At 35.9% G+C, this 27,158-nt stretch overlaps 1 protein-coding gene across 5 annotated transcripts in view; it reads right to left on the bottom strand.

Annotated features, from left to right (window-relative positions):
• Positions 1-3,002: 3,002 nt before the first annotated feature.
• Positions 3,003-27,158, bottom strand: part of LOC116166198 (nucleolysin TIA-1) — a 143,847-nt gene continuing 119,691 nt past the window's right edge. For 2 of the 5 annotated variants that reach the window (XM_031481064.1, XM_031481062.1), the window contains exons 4-8: positions 9,529-9,709; positions 9,247-9,376; positions 7,030-7,202; positions 6,840-6,975; positions 3,003-6,189 (exon numbers count right to left, since the gene is read on the bottom strand). In XM_031481064.1, the coding sequence (XP_031336924.1) occupies positions 6,148-6,189; positions 6,840-6,975; positions 7,030-7,202; positions 9,247-9,376; positions 9,529-9,709 (662 nt within the window). In that variant the 3' untranslated portion in view covers positions 3,003-6,147. Of the gene's footprint in view, positions 6,565-6,624; positions 6,976-7,029; positions 7,203-9,246; positions 9,377-9,528; positions 9,710-27,158 lie in introns of all 5 variants that reach the window. The other 3 variants (XR_004144285.1, XR_004144284.1, XM_031481063.1) reach the window with 3 other exon arrangements.

Below are 27,158 nucleotides of genomic sequence, written 5' to 3'. Positions count from 1 at the left end.
TCCATAATTTCAAACAGTTCCAAGATTGGGCTACTAGTTCAAAAGTTACAGCCCTTTGAATTTTCTTTCGAAATTTGTTTCTAGTCTATAACTTTTGATTGAGAAGTCTAATCGAAAAAGTACGAATTGTTTTGGATTCTACGCACAAAAATTAATAAGAAAAAGTGTTTTCCCGAGAAATTTTGGTGCAGTCGATTTTTGGTAAAAAAGGAAGGTTGTACACTGCCTTTTTTTGAGGCCCTCAAAAAACATTATCTCAGATCGACCGGGAAAAAAATTTTTCTTATAGAATGTGGCCTGTAGAATCCATAATTTCATTCAGTTCCAAAATTGGGCTACTAGTTCAAAAGTTACAGCCCTTTGAATTTTCTTTCGAAATTGGTTTCTTTTCTAATCTGTAGAATCCATAATTTCAAACAGTTCCAAGATTGGGCTACTAGTTCAAAAGTTACAGCCCTTTGAATTTTCCTTCGAAATTGGTTTCTAGTCTATAACTTTTGATTGAGAAGTCTGATCGAAAAAGTACGAATTGTTTTGGATTCTACGCACCAAAATTAATAAGAAAAAGTGTTTTTCCGAGAAATTTTGGTGCAGTCGATTTTTGGTAAAAAAGGAAGGTTATACACTGCCTTTTTTTGAGCCCCGAAGAAAAAATTGTCTCAGATCGAGCCGGAAAAAAATTTTCTTATAGAATGTGGCCTGTAGAATCCATAATTTCAAACAGTTCCAAGATTGGGCTACTAGTTCAATAGTTACAGCCCTTTGAATTTTCTTTCGAAATTGGTTTCTAGTCTATAACTTTTGATTGAGAAGTCTGATCGAAAAAGTACGAATTGTTTTGAATTCTACGCACCAAAATTAATAAAAAAAAGTGTTTTCCCGAGAAATTTTGGTGCAGTCGATTTTTGGTAAAAAAGGAAGGTTGTACACTGCCTTTTTTTGAGGCCCTCAAAAAACATTGTCTCAGATCGACCGGGAAAAAAATTTTTCTTATAGAATCCATAATTTCATTCAGTTCCAAAATTGGGCTACTAGTTCAAAAGTTACAGCCCTTTGAATTTTCTTTCGAAATTGGTTTTTAGTCTATAACTTTTGATTGACAAGTCTGATCGAAAAAGTACGAACTGTTTTGGATTCTACGCACCAAAATTAATAAGAAAAAGTGTTTTCCCGAGAAATTTTGATGCAGTCGATTTTTGGTAAAAAAGGAAGGTTGTACACTGCCTTTTTTAGAGGCCCTCAGAGAACATAGATTTCTGGTCCATAACTTTTGATTGAGAAGTACGAATTGCATCGCCCCCGACGAAAATTTAACATGAAGAATCACGCTAGAGACTTAACCTTTCAATGAAGTGCGAATTCTATAGGGGCTTGGTTTCATTATCCAGAAAATCATGCGCTGTGTACTGCGTAGGGCAATGGATATTGTTAACTAAATGGGACACTAAAACGAAATAGCTAGTTTCGGTTAGTTAAAAATGATTTTCGAAAAACGCTTCAATTTTTTGGGGGGTGGACATCTTTATCGTTCAGGGAACGGATAAAACTATACCCAAAGAATACTCTTTGCTATACCTTTACATCGAAGGCTGGGTGGATACATAAAAATTGCAGTGCAACAATTGTTTAATTCTGGACCAGGTTGGAAAAGTTTCATTTTATAGATCATAACCACTAGGTGTCATGGTGCTTTTGAGTGGTACAGTACCAAGGGGGCAGCAAAAGGTGAAAAGCAGAACTGGACGGTTGTAAAATATTGCATTCGCATAACACGCTTACAGAATAACCCTATTCGTGCTTGCTCAAATCTGTTTTTAATGTTGAAACTTGGACGGGTAAAACCCTTTCTGTATACAGTTGTGTTATGGAGACAGTCCTTCCATTTACTTTATTTTTCTTAGGTACCTTAAATAAATAAGGAAGTTATTTATTTAAAACGAGAGAACAATAGGAGCAACAATGAAATTTCTTTCACCATTAAACAGTGCAAAAATATAAGGTATTACTGGTTAATTTTGAAAACGTATTTAATTTTCTGCGATGCTAGCGTGACGCTCAGCAATTAAAAGCAGCTTTGATAGAGAGAACGAAACGACCAACAACGAAATTAATTTGACCAATAAATAGTGAATATAATTACTTAGTGCAAAAATATCAAGTAGGTATAATTAAATTTTTTTGAAAGGTCCTTTAGTACTTGCGGTGTCAGCATGACGCTCAAATTTTTGAAAACAGTTTTTTGTTAACATTTGGAGGGTGAAAAAATAAAGCTTTTGGTGAAAAATATGGCATATATATTATATGTGCAGGCTAAAGTTGCGGAGCCAATATTACGTACGTAAAGTTAAAGCTTAAACAAAAAAATACCCTTATTTGAAGTACACAGTAACCATTATCAAAACACGTGTGAAGGCCTTTAAACGTGTCGCCATGGGGGAAATACATTTACTGTAATAATATTTATGAAACATTTCCACATTATATTATGGGTATTTAATATGCAGCCGTTTTGCTAAATCTTTTACGGTTGACATCCATAAGGGGATGGTTTAACCTTACCGAAGACAATCTTAATGGTCGTTTTGGCTTCTTTACGAAAAAATCTGACTCAGGTAGGGGAAGATGCCACTGAGGGGGGTCGTCACTCTATCCAGAGTATTCCGAAAAGGACGTCTCACATTTTACCATTGAACCACGCTGAACATACGCAGTGAGACAGCGCTGTCAGTAGGCGACCGTCCTATTCGAGGAATGTCAGAAATGTTGGAATGGTTAGTGTCATCTATTTACGGCAATAGAAATGTGCATTAGATATAGAGAAAAGGTCTCGGTTCCAGATGATTAGGGGTCCAATCAGAATGCGAGAATGTGTACAGCACTTGAAAACAGCACCTCCTGTCCATACCTAATGCAGTGGATTATGACTACCAAAGCTTACAGCACATCTATGGGTACTGCACTCAAATCGCTGACCTACCTAGAAGAAAGATCAAGAAAATCGATTCATTGTAACTCTCTTTATTTCAATTCCATTTCCTACAATATAATAATCTAGATCTGTTTTTATCTTGTATAATATCTCTCGGCGTGTGATCACGCCATCCTTCCTATGCGTTACAGCCTGTGATATAAACACTTTATACAGGTGTTTGTTACTTCATCAGTCAGGAACAAAGCTACATTTTAATAAGCTATAATAGCCAGACCGAGTTGACCTAGACTCATATCTAATATTGTAGACATCTGGATTGGATTAAAACGAGTCCGGGCTTAAAACACTATCTATTAAATGCAAATGTGTGGTCAACATGCAAGTATGGCCGTCTTCTACCTGCTGTAACTTTGTCAACTGACCTTTCTGAGAGTAACGACTATAATAATATACAACTCATAACTTTTTGATTAGTTTCATTCTTTCAACACACTTAAATCAATACAACTATATTATATTTAAGAAAATAACAGATTTAAGTACACAAACTTATACGTTTAGATTTATTCTGCACATATGCAACCACTATCTCCTAGATAAATATAATCCTGTCATACAGAGACAGAAAATATTTGGCCCATACAAAGTATCAGCATTGCTTATTCATTTAGAATAAACAATGGTATCAGTATGTAACATACGTGAAAAATAAATAAATCGATGATTGCTTCTAACAACTTATATATAATAACTAACAACTTATACTTAAGAACTACAAAATTATTATATTAACATTAGGTACTGCAAGTTATAGCGTAAAACAACAAATCTCTTAACTACCTATCGACATAAACGTTGGTAACTTTCGATTCTTTTTACAACTAGAGTCAAAACGCAGCTTTTATTCAACCAATACATTTCTATCTATTTGCCCTATTCGTTTATTGTAGACACACATGAATTTCATCCCCTAATGCAAACCCAGACGAGAAAGACCACGAAAACGTTAACATAAAAAATAATCGAATTAATTAACAAAGCAACAAATCGAATTTTAGGTGAATTTCGCATACTAGCTATCAGTACTCGTACTCCAAATCGCAAAGCATTCCTAGGACAAATTTGTTAACGTCGGGTTGCAGCAAATCTAAATTGTGTGTCTAGACCGCCGGTATCCGCAGAAAGGTAGCTCGGAGGGATTTTTAAAAGAATGAACAAAATCACACCAAGTACACCATAAAACCTCAAGAGTATGTGTTGTCTAGTAATCGTGCTGAGACCCGTACGATTGATTTTTGTTTGTGAATGACCTCAGTGTATGGAAAGTACCTGCAAATAGGGCAGGTTTCTTTTAAAAACGCCAAAGTGTCGTGCGTGTAAAATGTGATTGTGCATTTTTCAACTTCTCACCGTTTTTGTATTCTTGACCAGTCTTCGAATTCAAAACAACCCTATGCGAAAAAAACACGTGACCAATCCACAATTGAATATTTAATGGAAAATGCAATTTTGGTAATCTAAATAGCCTGTAAATAGAATGGCGCATTAGAAAGTGTCTATAACAAAAATGTATAAGCTACAATGCTCTAGAAACAGAAACAACGATTAGGTATGTCGATGGAAGAGTGAGCTACTATATAAGTTCTAATTTCTCTAAAAGAAAATTTATTGATTGTCTCAATTCATTTAAACCTTCCATCGCATAGCATCATTTTGTGTGTTGTAAAACTGAGAGGACAAAATAGAGCATTTGCGTCACAGGAATTTAAATGTTAATTGTAACACAATGTAGGTACCCTTAGATGTTTAAACCGAAAGAGTCATCTTAATTAATATTCTTGTGGGGCGTTCTATTGAGCTTGGCGTGGGTGGATGTACTGATTTAGAAACGGGTCGTTTTTTTTTATTTTGTGTGGCCTCACGTAATTGAGTGAACTTTTGCGATAAGAAAAACGTTACAATGCAGGATGTACTGGTTGAATAAAATACTTTCCATTCGCCAAGAGTTAAACAGGCGACGTAGGACAATGTAATTTGATCATCGACTAGGCTATCTTTGTAACGTTTGAGCCTCCAGTTGCTTATTGGCCATAGTTTCGCGGCCATTCAATACGACGAAAAGTCGCATTGATTTAATTGACTATCACCTTAAGCATTTCCTATATCATGGTCAGAATGGTTTGCTATAACGCCGGTGCTAGATGATAATAAATACCATATTTAAGTGATATTTGTACAACCATTTTAAGGACAGGGCGAATGGTCTTTTACATTTATGACACTAATACAGCCGTTTACATATGAGGTGCTTCTACAGTTTAGCGTGCAAATTGGGTATATACTGTCAATAACGCACATACAGTTATTTATAACTTTATATATGTATATTATGTATAAATGATGCCATTTGCCACCGTTAAACAAGGGCTAAATAATACTCGTCGTCATATCTACTCTAGCTATTATCTTCGGTATACTTTTTAAATCTTGTATCAAAACTTTCCTTCTCTTACAAGAGTATATTATATAAAAGTCGGATTTTTCGCGATATCACGTTAGGCTAATCATATATTTTTGAATCGCATAGAATAATCTAAGTTACGAATACGATGTGCCGACCAGACAAGTCCGATCCGGCTATGCACATTTTAACCCTACAGATATCGCATGATATTGCGATATCTATCTGTATGTACAGTAATATTACAGTATGTATAGATGATACGGCTTGCCAGTGATGGCGAAAAGGGCTGATTGGGACCTATGAAAGGTATACAACTAGAAACGTGTGAAAATGAATTACCCCCTTTGTAATACTCCACATACAGTTATATATTATCTCCAGCAACCGCCACTGGCCGTCGTCCAATTATAACTAGTTCGACTTTTAAGTCAACTGCATTGCCTAGTTATCTATCTAGCTTATTATACGTAACTTACCTCTGTTTGTACAAATATTAAATAAAGATAACAAGCTCTTGAAACATTTTATACAAATATAAGTCAACTTACAATCTAACAAGAGTTTTTATTGACTAAACACTACGGACTGAGTACACAAAAAACAATGTCAAACAAACTTTTAAGGTAGATAGTGATTGTTTAGTTAGACAGTAAGCGACTGAATGACATAAACCTTGGTGGATAGGTACAGTTCTTCTCTTTTGCATCTGTCTTAAATATGCGTGACATTCAGCCGGATACACACATTACCATCAAACTAAGAGACTGGGCGTAAGCCATTCCTCGTCCGCCAACTGCCAAACAGATGGACACATCAGCAGGACTCACGCATTCATGCATAAATTTGTGAATTAAGGTGTCATGAGCGTGAGCAATGTAGCTATGGCGCTCAATTGGGCTAAAAACTAGCCACGTGCAGTGCAATTTCCCCATCCGCCCACACCCATTCACAACATAAACTATTGACCTAACTAACATTGGATGCGATGCCCTCTGCCATTTAACTAAAATGGATGGACCTCTCTATGTAGGACTGTTAGACACGTCGAACAAACTGGAAATTTGGCACGAACATTTAAAAATCCGCGATAAACAACGATAAGATATCTTGAATAATATTAAAATATCACTACGTCGACTTGGTGACAAATGTTTGTGTTTCATTGAGCCTGAAAGAAAGAAAATGCTAGTTTAGAACCTTTCACGCTCAAACAAGGTATTGATAACACCTGATTCCGATCGAGTTAAGCTCTCTACACAAACTCATGCATCGTGCTGTTTATATAAAACCGAGACCATAGCAGTTCTTCCTTTCTAAAAATTGATTTATGTACATGATGAGTATCTAATCTAACGTGCATTTAGATTCACATTCGCGACCGCCGTTCACTCGCTTAGGCACGGCAAGGCAAATAACGTGCTACAATTACTGTTGTGAAATTACTTGAAACTGTTGTATGGGGAACACCAAACCAGGTTGTTGTAACGTCGCTCCAGGTGCCGCGATTTGTTGCGGTGTTGTTGGCAATTGCGGCTGACCGGGAATTCCTTGCCAAGTTGTCGGAACTTGCACTCCAAGCCTGCTACAAAAATTTTGCTGCATACCCCTTCAACTTTTCGCCGCCGCCACTTACCCCATGTAGGGCTGCTGATATCCACCGTATTGTCCGTACCCGTAACCTTGAATTCCTTGTATATATTGACCTTGAATTTGTGCTGCGGCTGCAGCGGTTGGATAACTTTGCGGATACCAATAACCTAATTGTTGACCATATGCCCCGTAAGGGTACTGTGTACTGGTTAAAGGCTGCGAAAATGAATGCTTTTTTACTAAATCACACATTATAGGAAAACTTGAGAGTCCTCACATTGCTAACATTAACATTTTGCATAAATTAAAAGTGTTTGTTGAAAAAGTTTACTGTACGAATTTAGAAATCGACACTATTATAGTACTTGGAATAAAACATATTCATGGTCTGGCGAGTTATCCAACACCAACTGTAGATATCTGTAAAGGTAAACTCAAACCCCAAAAGGATGTACTGGAGAAGACAAAGGGGAAGATAATTTACATTTAAGTGTCGGGGACATAGAAGCGAATCCGGAATGATGAACTTACGTTAGTAGCTCTAACTTTGGCTACAAGGGTCCTGGGTTCGAATCCCATGTAAGGCATGGTTGAGTGGGAAGAGTAGTAAATTGCTAACACTCCGCCCACTATAAAATAAAGGCAATAAAAAAAATAAATAATGGGTGACATTAGTTTTTTAATTTGTGGCCATTTATATTATTTAAAATAGAATCAGGGGTATAATGATGAATTGGGGGTGTGGGTGGTAAGGAATACGGGGGAGCCGGTGAGCCATGGCCAGGAATACCCACACGGCGTTGCCACTGTTCTGTTGCCAGTTCTTCGCCCAAGAGCATTTATGCTTGGATTTAAATTTTATGAATTTTCCCGCATTTTCCCCTATCAATAGCCCATAGTAGGTATATAAGGTTATATTTCTGAGTAAGAATGAGGTGTACCTACTCGAAATTAATTCGTCATTGTGGGCGTACCAAATTTACTCAGTAATTAAAGAGGGGATCATTCAAAGTTGGAAAAATGGATAGAAGAAGTCTCTCATCAATCAGGGAGAGACCGCAAGATTTCAATTAAAAATTTAGATTTTCAGTGTAAAAGATTGGAATTAGTTATTGTGTTTCTCGAACGATAGTTTCGAATCATAAGAGCAGTTCGAGAAAAATAAAGTTGTGGTGTAAAATTTTCCGAAGAGTTATCAGTCGGAGAATGTGCGTTTTTATTATACACAAAGAATTACTAAACTGAGGACACTGGTGAAATGATTCTTTTTTATTTGGGTGCAAAATTAACAAAAATAAAATGTTTTTACCCCCAAAACCAGTAACGGAACAGCGTTCCGGCACTCTGCCCAACTCCTGTCAACTTAGAGCTAACATCCCACCAGTTAATATTACGCAAGACCTAATGGGTTAGCAAAAAAACAAGAAATTTTTGCTAGTTAGAGAGGGAACTTGTATTACGTAACAAGATACGAAGAATTGCATTTTTGACACTCAGGTCACATTCGGAAACATGACTTTTAATCCGGCTCATATTCAATAGCACTGATCCTTGAACTCGTAGAAGTCGATTGGCGAAAGTTTGACGTCGCTATTTCTTTCGCAACAGACAGACAGACAGACGGACGGACGAAACCATCACGAAGCGACATCAAAAGAATTATTGTGAATATCGCAGAACATCGTTTGGGATGATTGTGATTGATTAATATTTAGAAACCGTTTAAGAATGAGAGAAATAAATTCAACAGGTCTACGTACCTGTTGAATGACCAATATGGAAGCAATTACAGTAATAGCAAGTAAAGATATAACTACGCCTAACTATAAATACAACATGAATATTTGATTGTAGATTGTTAGGGATTGGAAATGAATAAGTACTGAATGTATTAATACGTTATAATCCCATAAAGGATTGATATGTAAATATTCGTCTACGACAGATACACGCAATCGCTATAAACTCGTACAGTTTGAATTTTCCACAAACCTTAGGACAAACAGGTGCAAAAGCGAACATGGTGCGAGGGTTTTCCTACAGAAAAGTGAGACCGTTGAAAAACTAACAAAAAATATGTTGAAAGCATCTACAAAGTGCGGAGGGCCTGTTAATTAGAAGTAAATAAAACAGGTCACGGAATTAATCCTCGAAAGTGTACGTAAATACATGCTTTGAAGTGGTTCAAGTTAACTACTGGAATTACACTAATGACATGTTAAGAATAAGCTGTATGAAAAAACAAATAAATCATACTCACCTGCCCGGCAACCGGGGCATTGTTTGGATCACCCGATTCCTTCCCCCAAGAGCATTTCACAACTTGTCCATTAATGTCTGTATTATGAACTGCAACTATGGCGTGTGTAGCAGATTCTTTAGTGGAGAATCTTAAAAGTGGAAGAAAAAATAAATCGGCTTTTGTTCACATATTTGTCCTTTCAGAATGTTTGTTTGCGTGTTGTTGCGTGTCAGTATTTGGAAAATGCGGCAATTACAAAACCAGAGGTAGGTAAAGGAATAAAAAGCTCTCGCTACTCACCGTATGAATGCGTATCCTTTTTCTTTGAAAACCCGAATTTCTTGAATTGAACCGAAAGGGGCGAACGTTTTTTGCATAAGCTCTTCTGTTAATCCGTTGGTAATACCTCCGCAGTAAACGGTGCAGTTAGTCGGGCTGCTTTGGTTGTAAACTTCATCAAATGTTAGTGGCTTCGAATTGACTAGAATATGAAAGAAAAACTCTAATAAACCAAGATATTTTGTCATATTACGACAACATGCCGAAATTCAAATTTTCGTATATGTTTTAAATGAATGTAAACTAGCATCTATAATCATTAACAAGAATTGGCCATCGGAGTGCAAGAGATTCAATTCTCACAAATTCTCACGTCTCTAGAGGGGAAAATTTACGTGACATTAGCTGAAACATTTTCGTTGCACTTTGCGGGAAAGTCAGTGTTTATTTTCTTCTGTGTAGTATAGACCCAGGCAGTTTATATCCGCCGTTGATTTTTCCTAATATTATTTCAACATCCCAAAACCTTTTTAATATTTGAACAGACTCAAATTAACCTATGTTAATTAAAGTTCCTCAATCACGTTCTCGAAATCAAAGCAGTTAAATTTAGATTCCCAAGTTTGTGTTGGCTGAATGCAAGTGAAAATAGATGCAGAGTTAAATAAAAAATAATTTCGTGTGTTATCAATATGGCCGATTCTAATTAATCGATTGCTTAATTACAATAATAAGAAAGGCGGAATTTAAAAAAAGCATGCCAATTTGTAACAAACATATGCTGAGATATGAAGTAAAAGTATTTAATTGAGGCGAATTGGTATTCTTGTGGTTGTATTTTCCTCATCGGTTTCAAATTGTTTTCACCTTGTAGTATTAGTGAGTGTATTAACTGCATGCAACGTATACCTAGTGTATAAAACATACATTTATAAAGTATTCAGTTTTATTTAAATAAAAAACCTTTTCGTTCGTTATAGCAAAATATATATTACACGTTTATGAATGAATTCAAGCCATAATAACATTCTAACTAATTTCCATGTTTCTACTGTTTATGTAAGAAAAATATTTATATGGAATAATTTGAACTGTACAATTGTAAAAAATTACAAAAGAGAGCAATGTTAATTAAAAAGAAATGTAAAATATCAAGACTTGGGATGGTCTAAAACACTTACTCTATTCGGACGAGGATTATTTTTGATCTGAAACCAATATATAATGACCAAAATGTTTGATTTTCAAAATAACGTGCGCTACAATATTAAAATAGTGGTTTTTCTCATTAGAAACTAAATTGGCCAATTTTTTAAATACCTTATTTAAATGAATATCCTTAACCAATTTAGTTTAAATAAAAACATCGGTTTTTTTGGTATTGTTGTGCCTAAATGTCACTGAAAATTGTACTTTCATTTGTAAAGACATAGTTTGCGTTTTAATGTTACCCAAGGTTCTAGTGGACTGTCTTATTAGAATTTCGCTTTCTTTTTGAGATTCAGGAGGAAAAGTATGATTTGTAGTACTAGTAATCATAATAATTCACTATAGATGTAATCCTGGACGTAATACATACAGGATGGCTTATTAGTGAATAGAAATTTTAAAATACATTACCTCAGTTGCCTATTAGAATTGCAATCTGATCTTTGACCAACTAAGTTTACGTACGCCGCTGACGTAAGGGAAAACAAGATGAGAAGAATCGCATACGATTTTCAGTAGGGAATTTTTTGACACTCAGCTCGCATCCGGACACTGATGTCTTTTTCCTTCCCGAGTTGGACAGACGGACGGACGGACAAAGCCATCACATAAGAGGTCTTCCTTTCGAAAAAATTTCCTTAAAAAGTTAACGAATTGGGTTGAATTTTTTATTTTTAGTGAAGGGCAACAGGAGTAACGATGCGCTGAACTCAGGTTGTGAAAATGTCAAATACTTGCCTAGTAATCGCGATTGAAATTCTGGAAAAGACTCGTTAATTTTGGACAACGCTCGGATCCAAACTGCTCAATCTGCATTTACCGATTTAATATATAAAGTGTAGCATCTAAGAGCCCGCGGACTATAATTCCATAAAAGAATAAAAGGTACAAAGAATATTCAAAAATATCCAACCGTTTTTAAGATCTGCAGTAGCGATCGGTACGGGCTCATTTCATTCGCCTAATAAAACCCTATAGGCCAATCGAAATCGACCATAAATCGACAAAACACGATGTATTTCTGATTTTGGTATGTTTTTTGTGCCCATTTGGGTAGTGTATACCCAAGTTTGCTACTCTCTAAAAGTTGTGGAGAACGTGTACCGCACAAAAAACCGCGAAAATGTGGAACTTTTTTTCAGTTTTTGCTCTATATGCCCTAAGCTATGCAATTTTCAAGGAAAGTTACTATATACGTTTTTGAAGAGCATTAAATGTGTGGCAATATACGCCTACTCGGAGCTCTGTAGGTCAATTAACGAGTTACGCCATCTTTTCAAAAAAGTTAAACTGTTATGATTAAAAAAGTTAAAAATACAAACTAGGTATTTTTATTAAAAGTTTTTCTGTGGGCGACCGATTTCGGGTAATTTACCCATCATCAGGCCGGGCTGAAATATATAGTATGCAGATTAGGTGAGTATGTGTCTTATGTTTAGTTTTATAATTACCGTCATGCTATTGTATGCAGAGAAAATAAAAATAAAGGATGACATTAAACATTGTAAATATTGAACTTTTAGAGATTACCGCGCCAAGAAAACAAAAGATAGAAAGGTTTTGAAACATTACCTATATATTTTTTGAGATTTTGAAAGAACCACGAGACCTCCCGCTTAATTTGACGCTAATTAAATTGCCTACAACTTCTGTTCTATGAGTTCCACTCGTAAGATCAATGGTTTAGCTACAATTTCGGTATAAAGAAGGTCTAAAACTAACAGCGTACTATGAAATATGAAGTATTAAGTTCGTGTAAATTTCCTTGAGCGTAGTGAATGCTCCTAACTTTGCTGTAGTAATTGTGAATTTCTGTCACTAAATTCACTGCTGTTTGGTATGTTACGTGACTGTCTAGTTTTCATCGATTGTTTTTTACCATTCTGCATCTGGTTTATGGCTTCTCAATTCGATCATGTTTCCTTAAATGTTGATACAGTAGACAACATTATTTTGGTTTGTTTGAGTACTGAATTAATTCTTGCTGATTCTTGTTTAACGCCCATATGTCCTTGTATACTTCGTCATTTGCACCGAATGCTGAGATCAACTCCATCTTGATTGATTGTTCTACCTCTTCGTCCCAGCTTGTATTCGATATCCATGTTATCCCCAAAGATTTGGCCTGGTTGTCGCTGTTGTACTCTGCTCTAGCTGAATTTCTTATTTCCATTGGAGTGGTGGTTAGTATCTCTCCTTTATTGGTCACCCATTTAAGTAGCTCGAACCCTCCTTTTTGTAATTTGACAACTTGATGTATGCTGTTGGCACCAGATATAAGATGTCGTCGCCGTAGAATTTCTGCAGTATAAATCTGCTGCCTTTGGATAGTCCTCTTTTCCATCTTCTGCTAACCAGGAATGGAGTCGCTGCTGTTTCATAAGTTCATGTGGTGAGCTGCTTCTCCAGTGGTAACGACGAATTTTGCAGGATTCTCAGGAATCTTGACTGTGTCCATTTGGACTGCGTGCACTTGTTAACTTGTAGTGATCTTAGCACCTCTTGTTTTCTTCATTGAACCCATAAGCCACTGTTGTTTCTTCCATTTCCCAGCATTTGGATAGTTGGTTTTCTTTTTCCATTGTTGATACCATGCCAAATATTCGACCATGTTTTGTTTGACCGGATATCACCCAACCAAATTCGTGTTGTTCTTCTTTCATGACTCCAGGTAGTATGATCTCTGTCCCCAGAAGTATGTCAATTGGCCGGGACTTGATCAGCGTGGGATCAGCTAACAGCACGTTCTTCCATTCATCTTCATTTTCTCTGACATGGACATTCGCTCTGAATCGGAAGGTATGCAATAGATTCATTACACTATATACCTATATGATAGCTATTAAAAATATGAGAAAGGTCCAAATGTTCCGACGTGGAACGTTACTACTGTATTTACTTCGATGTACAAGAAGAATCTTGCTTTACAGTGTGCTTGATGAAGCTTACTGTACACGTTATTATTTAACTGATACAATCGGTGATAGAAGCAAACAATAATCTATTTCTAAATGCAGAACTGTAGGTTGTGAGGTAATGTGTGAAATCTGCAAATAAAATTAACCTAATACTACAATAAAACGTGGCACTTTATTATACAGCATCGCCTTTGTAAATTTGGAAGTTGAGACAAATTGTTTTTCGATGTAAGAACCGTTTGTTCGAGTTAAGTGGTTAAAATAGTTATTTACGGACGACAAAAATTGGGTCGAGTGTATGCTTTTACTTCCATCAAGTTTAGTTTTATATCTAATAAAACCGAAGAAAAATATTTTTCGACAGCTCACAATTTATTAGTTTTGTTATTCCACGATATCGCTTATGACAAAATTTAATCACTTCATAGCTTCGACAGACAGAAAGTATGAAACACCTCGTATATCGATACTGAACTGAATAAAATCGTTACTTTTATCCATCATTTAAATAATTGTTATAAGTTGTATTTCGGTTCATTTAACTACCTCTAATTTGGAGGTTCTGCAATTAAGAGTCTTCTGTACCCACTGCACCCAATGTAAATTTCCATAAGAGGGCCCGCCATAAAAACTCTATTTGTTTTTACAAAACAATTTTTTTTAAGAACTATTGTATAAATTTAGACCTTTATCTACAAAATGTTCGGACTATTTTTTTTAAAAAGTTTATAGCAACTGAATACAGATTGTTTAAAGATTAGATGTTTCGCACCGACTATTGCGCTGATCTGTTTTATTTTTTTACTCTCGATCAAGACGATTTATGGAAAAAGTAAACCGACAGTTTTTTAGATAAGTTACTTCTAAACATGACCCCAAAAAATGAAATCATAATTTTTGTAAATAAAGTCTGTATCTTGGCGGGCGGTAAATCAACAATTTGAGTGTAACAAGTGGCGCCGCTGCACAGTGTCGGTGGGAACTAACTAAGGACCAAGACAAGAGTTGACAAAGCAAGAATATAATCTTATCTCTTGCAGCTATAATCATCTATACACTATAATGTAAAAAAGTTGCGCTTAGGTAAAGAAGACTCTTAAATTACGCTTAAACCCATACCCACTTTTAGGATATTTCTCAGGGAGTAAATGTCTCATTTTGATTTCCTTGCGTCAAGAATGAAAAACCATTTGCAGCACGAATGTCCTGCCCCTGTCATAATAGCTTCTCATTACTTCTCTTGCAATAGATGATGTCGTGTGTGCCACTTTTGGCAAGCATAATGAATTAATAAAGCTTTTTCTTTGTCGATTAGCTGCTGGTATGGATAGATGGTATTAAGCGCCTGAAGAATCTTCGTTGCCAGCTTGTAATGGTACCCCATTGTAGTTTGGCTGTTTTTTTTGGCGCGCATTGAATCATATTATTGCGCAACGTTATACATTTACCAATTTGCACATGAATATACGTTCCTGAATAATGATAAGATGATAACTAAAAGCTTACACTATGCTAAAAGCTGTTATGGGGTCAGTGGCGGATTCAGAGAAACTTCTCAGGGGGGGGGGGCACATTGTGAATATAAAAGACTGATTGATTGATATACAAGAGGAGAATAGGTGGGGTAGGTCAGCATTCCATTTCAAACAATAAGTCTTCGATGTCCACATACAGTACGGAACCGAAAAAAACCGTTACCGGAACCGATTGCATTTATAAGTCCTTCACTTTGAACCGAAACCGTTATTTAAGAAGTTATAATAACCGGAACCGATAGCGTTACTATTAGTGCCAAAGAACTGGTATTCTTCGGTTCTCCCTTTGTTGTAGGTAGAGTAGATACGTTGCGCTTTGTGAGAGGGAAATGCATTTTATATTGTTGCTCTTAAAATTTGCTTCTGACTTCTGACTTGCTCGAGTTTTCCTTGTTTGAATCATTATTTTAGTTCTGTAGTAGTATCACTAAAAACGCGATGATTATTAATATTCCTTATCGTCGATGACTGATCCGGTATCGACTAGATGGCCAAGAATAAAATCTTCCCTTCTGAATTACGTTCAAGAATAACCAAAAATTCAAATTCTCACTTTTATTCAGAGTTTTCCATTAACTTCTAGTTCTACCAACTTAACCCAAATACTAAACAAATATAAAATATTTCAGTGGCCAAAAATGAATCAAAAACAGTAAGAGAGTTGAAGAGTTTATTTATGTTGGAACTCTTAAAAACCAAAAAAAAACCGGAACCGAAAATTACTGAAACTACAGAACCGGAATCGCTACCGGAAGTGAGGAATTTTTAAATTCATTTGTAATCGGAGACGAGACTTGGGTCCACTAAAGTTCACACCAGAGACTAAGGAACAATCACAACAATGAAAGAATGCCGCATTCCAGTCCTGCAGGTCTCAAGAAGTTAAAGAAAGTGGCCAGGATGATGGCTTAGGTATTCTGGGACCGGAAAGGCGTTCTGCTGACACTAACAATGCTAAGCCGGGCAGTATAGAATAAAAGGAGGGGATAGCTGACAAAGGGATTTCTTTTGCACCCTGAAAACGCCCGCCCTCACGTCGACCTCACCACTCTGGATCTCATGGCCAAATTCGAGTGGGAAATCATAGACCATCCTCCGTATAGCCCCGATTTAGATCCCAGTGCTCTCTATTTGCTCCCCAACTTGAAAGCTTGAAGGTAGCTGTCAATTTCTTCCTGTGCAGGTCGGAGCAAGAGTGGCACGACGCGGGTATGAAAAAAGCTTTTGAAGCGACTCCAGAAATGCAGTGATCGTGATGGGGTCTACGTTGAAAAATAGCTTAGACCTAAGACTGGTTTTTGGATTATTGACAGTATCAACGCAATTTAAAACTTTTCCGCCTCAACCCCCTTTATTAAAATGTGTTCTCTTACAGAAAAGGCGATATTTTAAGAAAAATAAAAATTAATTCAAATTTTAATAAAGAATATTGAGTCCCGTTATCCCGTTATCCTTATCCTAAAGGCCAGGGGAGGGTTATTAACCGACAAGCAGCCGAGGCATATTAATATAATTGCACAGTAAGAACCATCCAATTTACTCAACCAGAAGAAGTAGGAGAAGGGGTAAATTTGTAACATCCGTTAACCTGTTTGTTAACCTTTTTTGGTCGAGCGCTTGCACTCGTGTTTTTTTGAAAATGGAAAAATAGTAGACAAGTTTAAATATCTAGGAGACAACCTACCGCTTTTTCTTAAGAAAATGTTAGGCCCAAAAAAAGTACAGACTTAAATCAATCAATGAAATTTATAAGGAACTAGAAACACTTGAAACAGAGATGAGAAAAAGAAGATTGACATTTTTGGAAAACCAAACACGGATGGTGCAAAGAAGTTCTGATTGATTTAATTAGATATAGAAATTAGTGGATGAGAAGAAGGCTGTATCTGAACAATGACAAAATATTGGAGTGATAAAAAGATGAAAATGGGAAACGTAACGCGATACAAAGAGATCAGGATCCAGATTGTTGCGAGGCAACTTAAAAAAGGGGGTTCTGTGATGCATTAGTGGCCGTAGAACAGTCTAAATGAATCACTTGTAGCACACTCATACAAATGCAAACCAGCCAAATATTATGCTTGTTGTCTCTGGAAAACTTTGAAACATTTTTTTACTTCTGTGAACGGAAATAAATATCGCAACAGGACCAATGCTGCATTTTATTTTTACTTTCGAATGCTGCCGTTTTCCTCTTTGGAAAGAATGTTTTATAATAATGTTCAGTGAGATTCGTTTGTCCCAGTAGGAAACCGGCACCGAATGAAAACAGAAGGGAAACTGATTAAATTTTTTAAATTGAAGGAATCCCGATACTCACTCATACAATTGACCTTGTTGATAATTGAGTACCGAGATTTCGCGGATGATAAGTTAAAAAGTAAATCATTATATTTACAAATAAAATAAAATTTTCCCGAGCCCCCAAATACTTATGTCTGTCGTAATGGGAACAGCTTCCAAACAAAAGTGGTTGAATTTAAATTAAAATATAATCCGTTTCTTGCAAATTTGTTCAATACACAAGTTGCCTAATTCCCAAAAGTTTAGGTGGATTCTTTACGCATTCGCTTGGAAAAGTGGAAGAAAAACACTTTGCAAGGATCCTATGTTAATGCTGTAGAAAATATGCAAGTGTTTAATTTATTGTAAGGCCGAAACATTTCCTTTAAACGAATTCAGAATGAAAAGGGAAGGATGATAAAAAGAATTGAATGATTTATCTTTCTCACACGTTTTTAAATGTAATTAACCCAAATAGAAGTAGCATTATATATTTCAAATTACACACAAATTTGAAAAGGAAACCGCAAATTTGAACAAATGTGTTCTCTTTGTCTTTTGTGAAATAAGCTATTTGTGAAAAACAAAAGTAAAACTAATGGTTTTAATTTATTTATTTTAGACATCGCATATACACGCCAGCGACAGATTAGGAAAATAACCAGATGTCTCCTTGAAACAATGACTTTTTCCACCCCTCTGTCCACCAGTTTTGTCATTCAGACGTTGTTCACTGGCACGAATTTAAATTAATAGCAACAGTACTAACGCGGCTCTTTTCGTATTAAACCTTTCAACTCTAACATGGCATTTATTTGTAAATTCGCCCCCTGTTTTAGCCCTGCGATGGATACATGTTAATGATAATTTGACATTTTTTCAATATTGGCAACCTGTACTAAAACGTTCTTTACCTTTGTCGAGGTGATCTACCGACAGACGCGCCTACTTTTTTTAAGTATGAGCTTTCGTGTCCGCTCGTTTCTTTCCCTTTCGAGGGCTGTCATATTGCTCTTGTGCAATCGCCCATTATTATCTATGTACCGATTTAGGTGAGGATTTATATATTATTCGGTGCTTCTAGGTCCGTCCATGTTCTGTGTTTGTGCGCCAGAAGGGTTGGACCTGAATAACCAAATAGGTTTTGACCAAAATATCAAATGTGTTATTTATGTACTAATTTCGACGCGAAAACACAGCAACATTTCGTGACGTCGGTCCAGATATCCTCTTAAACATTTTAACGGAACGAGTTAGAATTGGGCAGGAATATATTTTTTAAAGACCAGCATCGCTGATCACATTAGATGTCACAAAAGCTATTTTCCTCCGAAGTGATTAATCGTTAAGCCATAGATATGTGCGTTTGCAAGTTTTCCAAAACTTGGTGAATAAATGAGAATATTTCTTCTCTGCTTGAATACTCGTTTACCAAGAACTTGCCCTAAAGGAACGCGACCTCGTAAGGTTCCCTTCGATTTCTCTGACAACAGTCGCCAATTGGCACCTTTCCAATTTTGAATCAAATTCTGTAAACTTTTTGATACTAAACGACCAGTTTACTGCCTGAAAATTGACCATTTCCTGCAAAATGAGAAGTAGTTCCAATTTTTCTTGCATGTCATGAAGGAATATCTGGTGGTTAATAATCCAACTTTTTGACCTCTTCCCCTTGTACTTCCCCCGTAACACCCCTAAAACCAAAGAAATTTGGTTGGTTTTTTAGTTTTTCAATCATATCTTTTTATAGGTTCACTTTACAAAAAAATATTCGTATTAGAAATTGTAGACCATCAAATTTGTTATATACTCCTTCTTCATAAAATTTTTACTTTAAAAGGTACAGAGAGCTTCAAAGTTGTATTTGTTTTGAAAATTCCGAAATTTCTATGTATGTGCCTATTTTAACGAAATTGTATTTTTATAAGATTCGTTTTCAGTACCCTGCAACCCTATCAAAGCGGATGATAGCACTTTAACCCCTTGGTCATAGTCGATATTTGAATCACTGTGTGATTATGGCTCTTTCGAATACAATTATCAAATAAGAAAAGTAGTGCTTACTTCAGTGGCGCTGAACTGAAGTGAGACAACAAAAAGCGCTACAATCGCACAGTGATTTAAATATCCCCACTAGCAAGGGTTGAAAGTTGAATTATTATGCATCGCCTTTGGCGAGGGTGCAGGGTAGAGGGATTTATACCACGAAACATACATAGAAATTTCAGAATTCTTAAAAATATAAGGTACTTTGAAATTCTAAATCTTTTTTAATAAACATTTTACAAAAAAGTAGTGTAGTATTTTATGGTCTACAATTTCTGATAACAATATTTTTTTCTAAAGTGAACCACTAAAAAGATATGATTGAAAAACTAAGACACCAACCAACTTTCAGGGGTTTTGGGGGTTGTCCGGGGTGAAGCACAAGAGGTGGGAGGTCGAAAACTTAGATTATTAACCACAGTCTATGACATGCAAAAGAAATTGGAACTACTTCTCATTTTGCAAGTTAAAACCCTCTATTCCCTGGGCAGTCTCTGTTGTCTAGGTCAAAAGTTTTAGCGCAAAATGTACCCAAAATTATTCTTTTTACATGAATTTGGAGCTTTCAAATGCATTAAGATAATGATCTTGATGCCGAGAGACTACATCATATACACATTTGATAACCGGGTATGTTTGATTCAGAGATGTTCTTTTTCTAGGGACACATGCATTTTCATCAAAACATGTTAAAAACGTTATTCTTGCACAAAAATTGTTGGGAAAAAGACCAAGAGTATTATTTTGTAACCTAAGACATGAATTTCGTGCATTTTTGTTGACTATATGTATTGTGCAAGGTTGAAATAAATGGTGGTTAAACAAGTGGTGGTAATACTGAAGATCCTTCGATATTTCGTTGTATCGGATTATTGAATTGCAAAATCGTACGACAGTAAGAGAACAAAATTTACTTCCTGTGCATCAAAGCAATGTATTTTGCCGTTTCTCTGATGAAATTGGTGAATAAATAGTGAAAATGTCGCCAAAATTTGGACATTATCCCGGGGTGATTAAAAAAACCATTTCTTGCTGCACTAATGACTGACCCGAGCTTTCTATGACTTTCCAGTGCCGATATTTTGTCTCTCACACGGGCGGACGGAAGGAAAAACGCCTGCGCATTTCCTTTATTCAGAAAAGCACTAAAAACAGCCTCTTAATTGTAAATTTGATTTCATTCTTCAATAAACCTGTGTACAAAATTAGCCCTTGCACCTGGTTCCCAACTTTCTCCATCCTCTAGTAGAGTCTAGAACTCTCCTCGTTAGAGACCCATAGATTCATCCTTCCACTCCATTTAAACAATTGTTTTTTTAAGACCATTTAAGTTACGTCGTTTATTTTCTTCATTCGTAACTAACTCCAATCGGTTTATACACAATTAATAATTAATGTAAGTTTTAATTATGTACCCGCAGTTAACAATCGTGACTATAATCGACCGACTGTAAAGTTTTGTTGGTAATTGTATTATAATGTTGTTTGAGTGACAATAAAAGGAGGAAAGAAAAATATAAGGGCCATTAGTTAAGTGCCGCAAATTAGTATGTGCACCTAGAATATTTATAAATCTAAATATGACTATAATCGTTAATGTTCGGATAGCCAGTAATGGCCAGCCAAGGTCTTTGTTTCTTGGCCCTTTCCCAATTACTATTCGAAAAGAGAAAAGTATACCTCGTAGAGTTATATATAGAATATGCATTTATACAGGGGTAAAGGGAATCGATTCCAGATATATTTGCTTTTACACACCCCTTTTACAGATTTTAAAGCGTACATCCGTCAGTCTTCTTTCCACTTTCAGTCAGTCATACGTTGTTACATGTTCGCTTTCAGTTGTTTTTTTTTTGCGGAAAACTCGCACACTTGGTTCGGGATCGTAACTTTTTGTTGAGACTTGTCTTTTATTCGTAGTCGCAATAAGTGTATCCAAAGTAAACTAAAATATTTAGAAAAAACAGAAAACTGAACGTGCGTTACGCACAAATGGCCTTATTCTTACGTATCATTAACAAAAAAAGAATAAAGCTTTGCAACCCCATATGGTTTGGTTAGTTGTAAAACGTGACCGATGTTCAAATGACCATTGATCGAAAATGCATACTAGTTTCGAACAATTTTACAAATTCAATGGTGAACGATTGCCGAAATGATAAACTGATCAAATTTGGCGTAACGTGCGCAACCAAACCGATTTCGACGAATGAGGGTTCTCAATTTAAAATTTCATTTCGTTTCAGAAACCAAACCGAGTCCCATTTTGTTATATGACTCACTTCATTATTTTGGCTATCAAATAATATGCGAAAACTACAGTTCATTTGCATTCTAAGTTCAGTTTTCCTAAATCAGAGAAGAGGGAAATGGTATTATAACGATATCAGCAAAACACAGCGAATCATTAGAAGACGGAAAATAGGACATGTTATCGTGGAATTCTTGATTAAATGTCTAAAATTGGGGCGCAAATAAGATTGTGTTGGTATACATCCCCCTTAACGGTAGGTTTGTAGCGGGATTACAATTCCAAATGAACATTCGGTCGCGTGTTTAGTTTGTCGTGACGACCGATTATGTTGGAATCACGCACATGCTGCGGCTGCGGCCACTGCGGACGACGGCGCGAACGTCGTCGTGGCGCTGGCCACTCCGGCGTCTCTCAATAGTGGCGTACGCATTGCAGATGCTGAAGTCTACTACCCGTTTCAATATTTTGTAATATTAGTACAGGAACGACGAGCGTTGCACCTAAAAGAGCAACTAGCACGTTTACGCATTCGCCATCGACACGAATAGCCGTTTACCGTTTTAGTAATCAAATCTGGAGCGGGTAGGTAAGCCTACCACCCGAGTATCGTGACTATAAATTAGAATTACTTGACAGCTCGTTTTGTAGTCTAGCTTCGCTGGAATACCAATTGTGCATGAATTACTATATTGTATTTCGAATTAACCAAACAATTTATCATTTGCGAAGAATATACGCCGCCAAAAATGGAACGAGTTGAACTAAATACGTAGCGGATACCTATGCAGGTAACGTATTTTCAATTTCCGTCAGTGTCCTTCTTTTCGTTTGATGTAACAAAGACTCGCTCTATAATGTATGATGCCAATTAAGCACATACCAATTATTTACATATGCGGATCCATCTTGGTACTTTGAACTCAGCAAATAGTAATATTTGACTGTTTAATTTTTTATGTGACTACTGTTCCCGCAGGAGGACTACCACATTTACGGTAATTTACTGACAGTAATGTAAATGTAATTAAAAAATAAATAATTTCGCGAAAATACAAAAACCCCACGTTAAATGAACCAGCATACACCTACCATACGGACGTATAAAAAAACATCAAAAACAATACAATTTTAAATATTGCCAAAGGCACATGCTCTTTGTGTTGTACGCTTTAAAAATACACGGTAGCTTAGTAATGGCATTGTGTTTTCATGTTCCAGTTCTTAAAAAATATTTAAATTAAAGGTAGATTCTTCGGCTCATACCCTTCTCCGCAACGAAATTGATTTAGATCACTACTACAATATTTAATTCTACCATATTCTCCAATATCGATTAGCGTTTTGTTGTTTCACTTGTTTAAACCTGGACCATTCTATGTACAAGTGCGATTTACCACTTCCGTTAACGAATTTGTTTTTTGGCTATTCAAAGGATCGCGCATATCCCAAAATCAGGCTTATATGCAAGACGGGCCCATCGTTTCTGGAGAAGGAGCCTGAAGCAGATGGAAGGAAGGAAGTATCTAAAGAAGACCAACAATAAAAGACGCGAAAGAATTACCCGCGGGAAGTTCCCCCCAACATTAAAATAATGAAACGTCAAATACTTCTTTCGTTTGCACATTTCCCTAAAAAAAGATACTGAAAAAATAAATTTTGGGGAGCCACTTTCACGTTTTTAGCTCCCCAACATTAAAAGAATGGAACGCTATATATTTCATTCGTTTTCAGTTTGTAAGCACTAATTTTTCCTTTACACTTTTTACCTAATTCATTAATTATACTTACTTGATTACGTATGAGTACCTACAGTAAATTTCTTTATCTTTACTTATAATAAAATTTCGCGCTCTCTCACTAGAGATTACTCTCGATATCATATACTAGGAGTGATTAATGTAGATCTACTAATCTAGAAGAGACATACGTGCGGTTGTAAATACGAGCGCTCGAAAAGACAGATCCACAAAGTTAGCCCCCGCAATTAAAAAAAAATGTGTCATGAACATTTTTAAATAGTGCTAGTGCTCTGCCAAATTGTGCTGATCAAATTTTAAGTTGTGCTGATCTGGAAAACCAGTTTTCTTCGAAATGAAACGCGGGGGCTAATTTCACTTTCAGCCTCTCGATTTTTTAAGGTCCAAATTCCACTACTACTTTAACGAGTTGTGATCAATGCATGTTGGATTGTGTCGGTGAAATATTCGAATATAGTATTGTGGTACATCATAGTTGCTGCACTCAAATCTCGAGGGCCAACTTGACTCTTAGCCCCCACGTCTTTTACAAATACGGAATAAGTAACAATGGCAATGTTGCATATGGGATTGTGCCTTTCAAATTTTCGCAAATGGTCTTACTGCACTCTGTGGCACCTGACTCAAATCTCGGGGGCCAACTGAATCTTAGCCCCAATGATTTTTACAGATATAAATAGAATAAGCAATAATGGCGATCAATGTGATCGATGCATCATATTGGATTGTGCCGTTCAAATTTTCGAAAATAGTCTTACGATACCCGCTAGCTCCTGTACCCAAATTTCGGGGTCCAGTCTGAGTCTCGGCCCCCACGTTTTTTACAATGTGGAATAAGCAATAATGGTAATCGATGCATACTCCGGATTGTTCTGACTGTTCAGACTTTTGAAAATGGCCTTACGGTACTCCATATTTCCTGGTTGCGGGTCATCTCTCTCAGCCTCCACCATCTGGATGCGTGTGCCAGTCACGAACTTGTCATTCGCTATAGAACCCCTCTACGTCTACAGCCACGAACGAGAAATAGCACGACCATATTTCTTATATCAAATTCTGTTAGCCTTTTTAGTGACCGAATATAAAACACTACAAATCCAAAAATAAAAAATAAATAAAAATAAAAGTTTTCGTCAACAGAACACAAAATCGGAATGAAAGTCAAATAAAATTTTCGTTGAAAAGTGTTTCAAATCAATATCCTTAAATCCAGAAATATTTCTCAATCTTAACACTTTTTCAACGAAAATTTTATTTTTGGCTTTTTTAGTTCAGATACTGTGTCCTGTTGCCGAAAAGTGTTTTTAATTTTTTTACAAATATACAATCAGAATCAATAATTGGAAGTTTCGATCAACTTTTCGAAGAAGTTTCACGGTACCTACCCATCGACATACAGGGTGGTGACTTGCGTAACGCATCATAGGGATTTCAATATAAAATTCATAACATGCGATTATTGGCTCCCCTTATTATTCTATAGCAAAATGTATTAAAGTTTTATTGTAGGAAAAAATTGTTTACGTCAACCGTATTAGTTTTCAATTTTAAGCATAATAATGACGGAAAATTGGGAAAATGAAACCCCCGTCTTTTTCAATAATCTGTGATGCCTTGGAATTTTATAATACAAAAACTGCCCCAATATCCGTCATGCCATGGAATGTCTGCTATAAAGTAAATCAAATTCTATCAAAAACAATTATATTTAGAACAGCGAATTCAACATAAAGAAAGACCAAATAACTAAAAACGGTTTCCTAATATACCATATACCTAATCCAAGATTGGGCTACTATTTCAAAAGTTACAGCGAATTTTCTTTCGAAATTGGTTTCTAGTCTATAACTTTTGATTGAGAAGTCTGATCGAAAAAGTACGAATTGTTTTGGATTCTAAGCACCAAAATTAATAAGAAAAAGTGTTTTCCCGAGAAATTTTGGTGTAGTCGATTTTTGGTAAAAAAGGAATCCATAATTTCAAACAGTTCCAAGATTGGGCTACTATTTCAAAAGTTACAGCCCTTTCGAAATTGGTTTCTAGTCTATAAGGTTAAGTATTCAAATACTATGCGAAGTATTCGAATACTTCTCAAAGTATTCAAATACCTTGCGAAGTATTCGAATACTAAATATTTGTGAAAGTATTTGAGTTACAAAAACAAATACTGCTTCCATAAAAGTATTTAATTACAAAGTATTTGAATACTTTAAAGGATTTGAATACTAAAAAGTATTTACAAAATCGAATACTGCCCAGCTCTGTTCCATATATGCAAAAACGTAGGGGCTGAGAGTCGTGATTTGAGTGCAGGAACTACCGTGCACCGTAAGACTATTTTCGAATATTTTACCGGCACAATCCAATATGCATCGAGCACAACTCGTTGAAGTAGTAGTGGAATTTGTCACCTTAAACAATCGAGAGGCTGAAACTCAAATTGGCTCCCGCTTTTCATTTGAAGGAAAACTAGTTTTCCAGATCAGCACAAATGAAAACTGAATCAGCACAATTTAGCACCACTATTTAAAAAATTCCATTACACATTTTTTTAATTGCGGGGGCTAACTTGATGGCGAGCTCGAATAGACAGACATATGAATCTCGAAAAGGGGCTTTAGAGAAATTTTTATTGCTACTTATTAGGCATTTAATAATTGATTAATAGTTATATTAGTTGCTGTGCATATTTTTTCATACGCACTATTAACAGTTCTAATTGGAATAATTATTTAGCTCATTGTATCGCACGCATATAGAATAGAGGCTAAATTTCACCCTTAATTCCGTATGCTACTTTTATATACCTATATACCCTTCGAACATGTCTGTAAAAGCGTTCTACATTAAACAATTCAAAAAAGTTTTTACAATATGCGATATGCTTGTCTGTACTCGAAGAATCTTTCGGTAAAATTTTAAATCTCTATACAAAAGAATTTTGATTGCGCATGCGCACACAACATGAGTTGGAAAATGCGCTAAAAATGGCGCTAAATATTATCAGGAAGATCACCGCACAAATTCCCATGTTAATACTAAAGACGATGTGACAACGAAATCTAACAGAAATCAAACACCCCGTTTCCGAAATAAAGACACCAAAATGTATCAGTCGAAATTCATTTGGTGACAAAAATGGATGAATGTACCCAACCCCATTTATTTTATTATTTTCTTTTTTAGGGTGGTAAAATCGAATAAAGTAAAATATACAGTTCTATTGTAAGGTTAGGGGCTAAAATCATGAATTAGGCCTTTTTGAATTAAAAAAATTTGTATTTACATGAACAAAAAAATTAAAACGAATGAAATATATAGCGCTCCATTATTATAATGTTGGGGCGCTTAAATCGTGAAGGTGGCTCCTCAAAATTTATTTTTTCAGTATCTTTGCTTGAAGTTGGCCCCCCCAAATCTGTTTTGTCAATATCTTTTTTTAGGGAAATGTGCACACGAAAAACCGAAGTGTGCCCAAATGTACAATCAATGTGTAAACGAAGGAAATACATGACGTTTCATTATTTTGAAGTCGGGGGCCCAAAATTGTGAAATTGTGAAGGATCAGAAAGGCTGCAGCTAAAATTGTTATTTTCGTCGATACTCCATAAGCTAACGTTTGTTCCCAATGGCTTTCGATATAGCCAAA

The sequence above is a fragment of the Photinus pyralis genome, unplaced genomic scaffold, assembly GCF_008802855.1.
Source record: "Photinus pyralis isolate 1611_PpyrPB1 unplaced genomic scaffold, Ppyr1.3 Ppyr1.4_LG3a, whole genome shotgun sequence".
In the NCBI taxonomy this organism is placed as follows: Eukaryota; Metazoa; Arthropoda; class Insecta; order Coleoptera; family Lampyridae; genus Photinus; species Photinus pyralis.
This window is presented reverse-complemented; position numbering and strand designations above follow the sequence as displayed.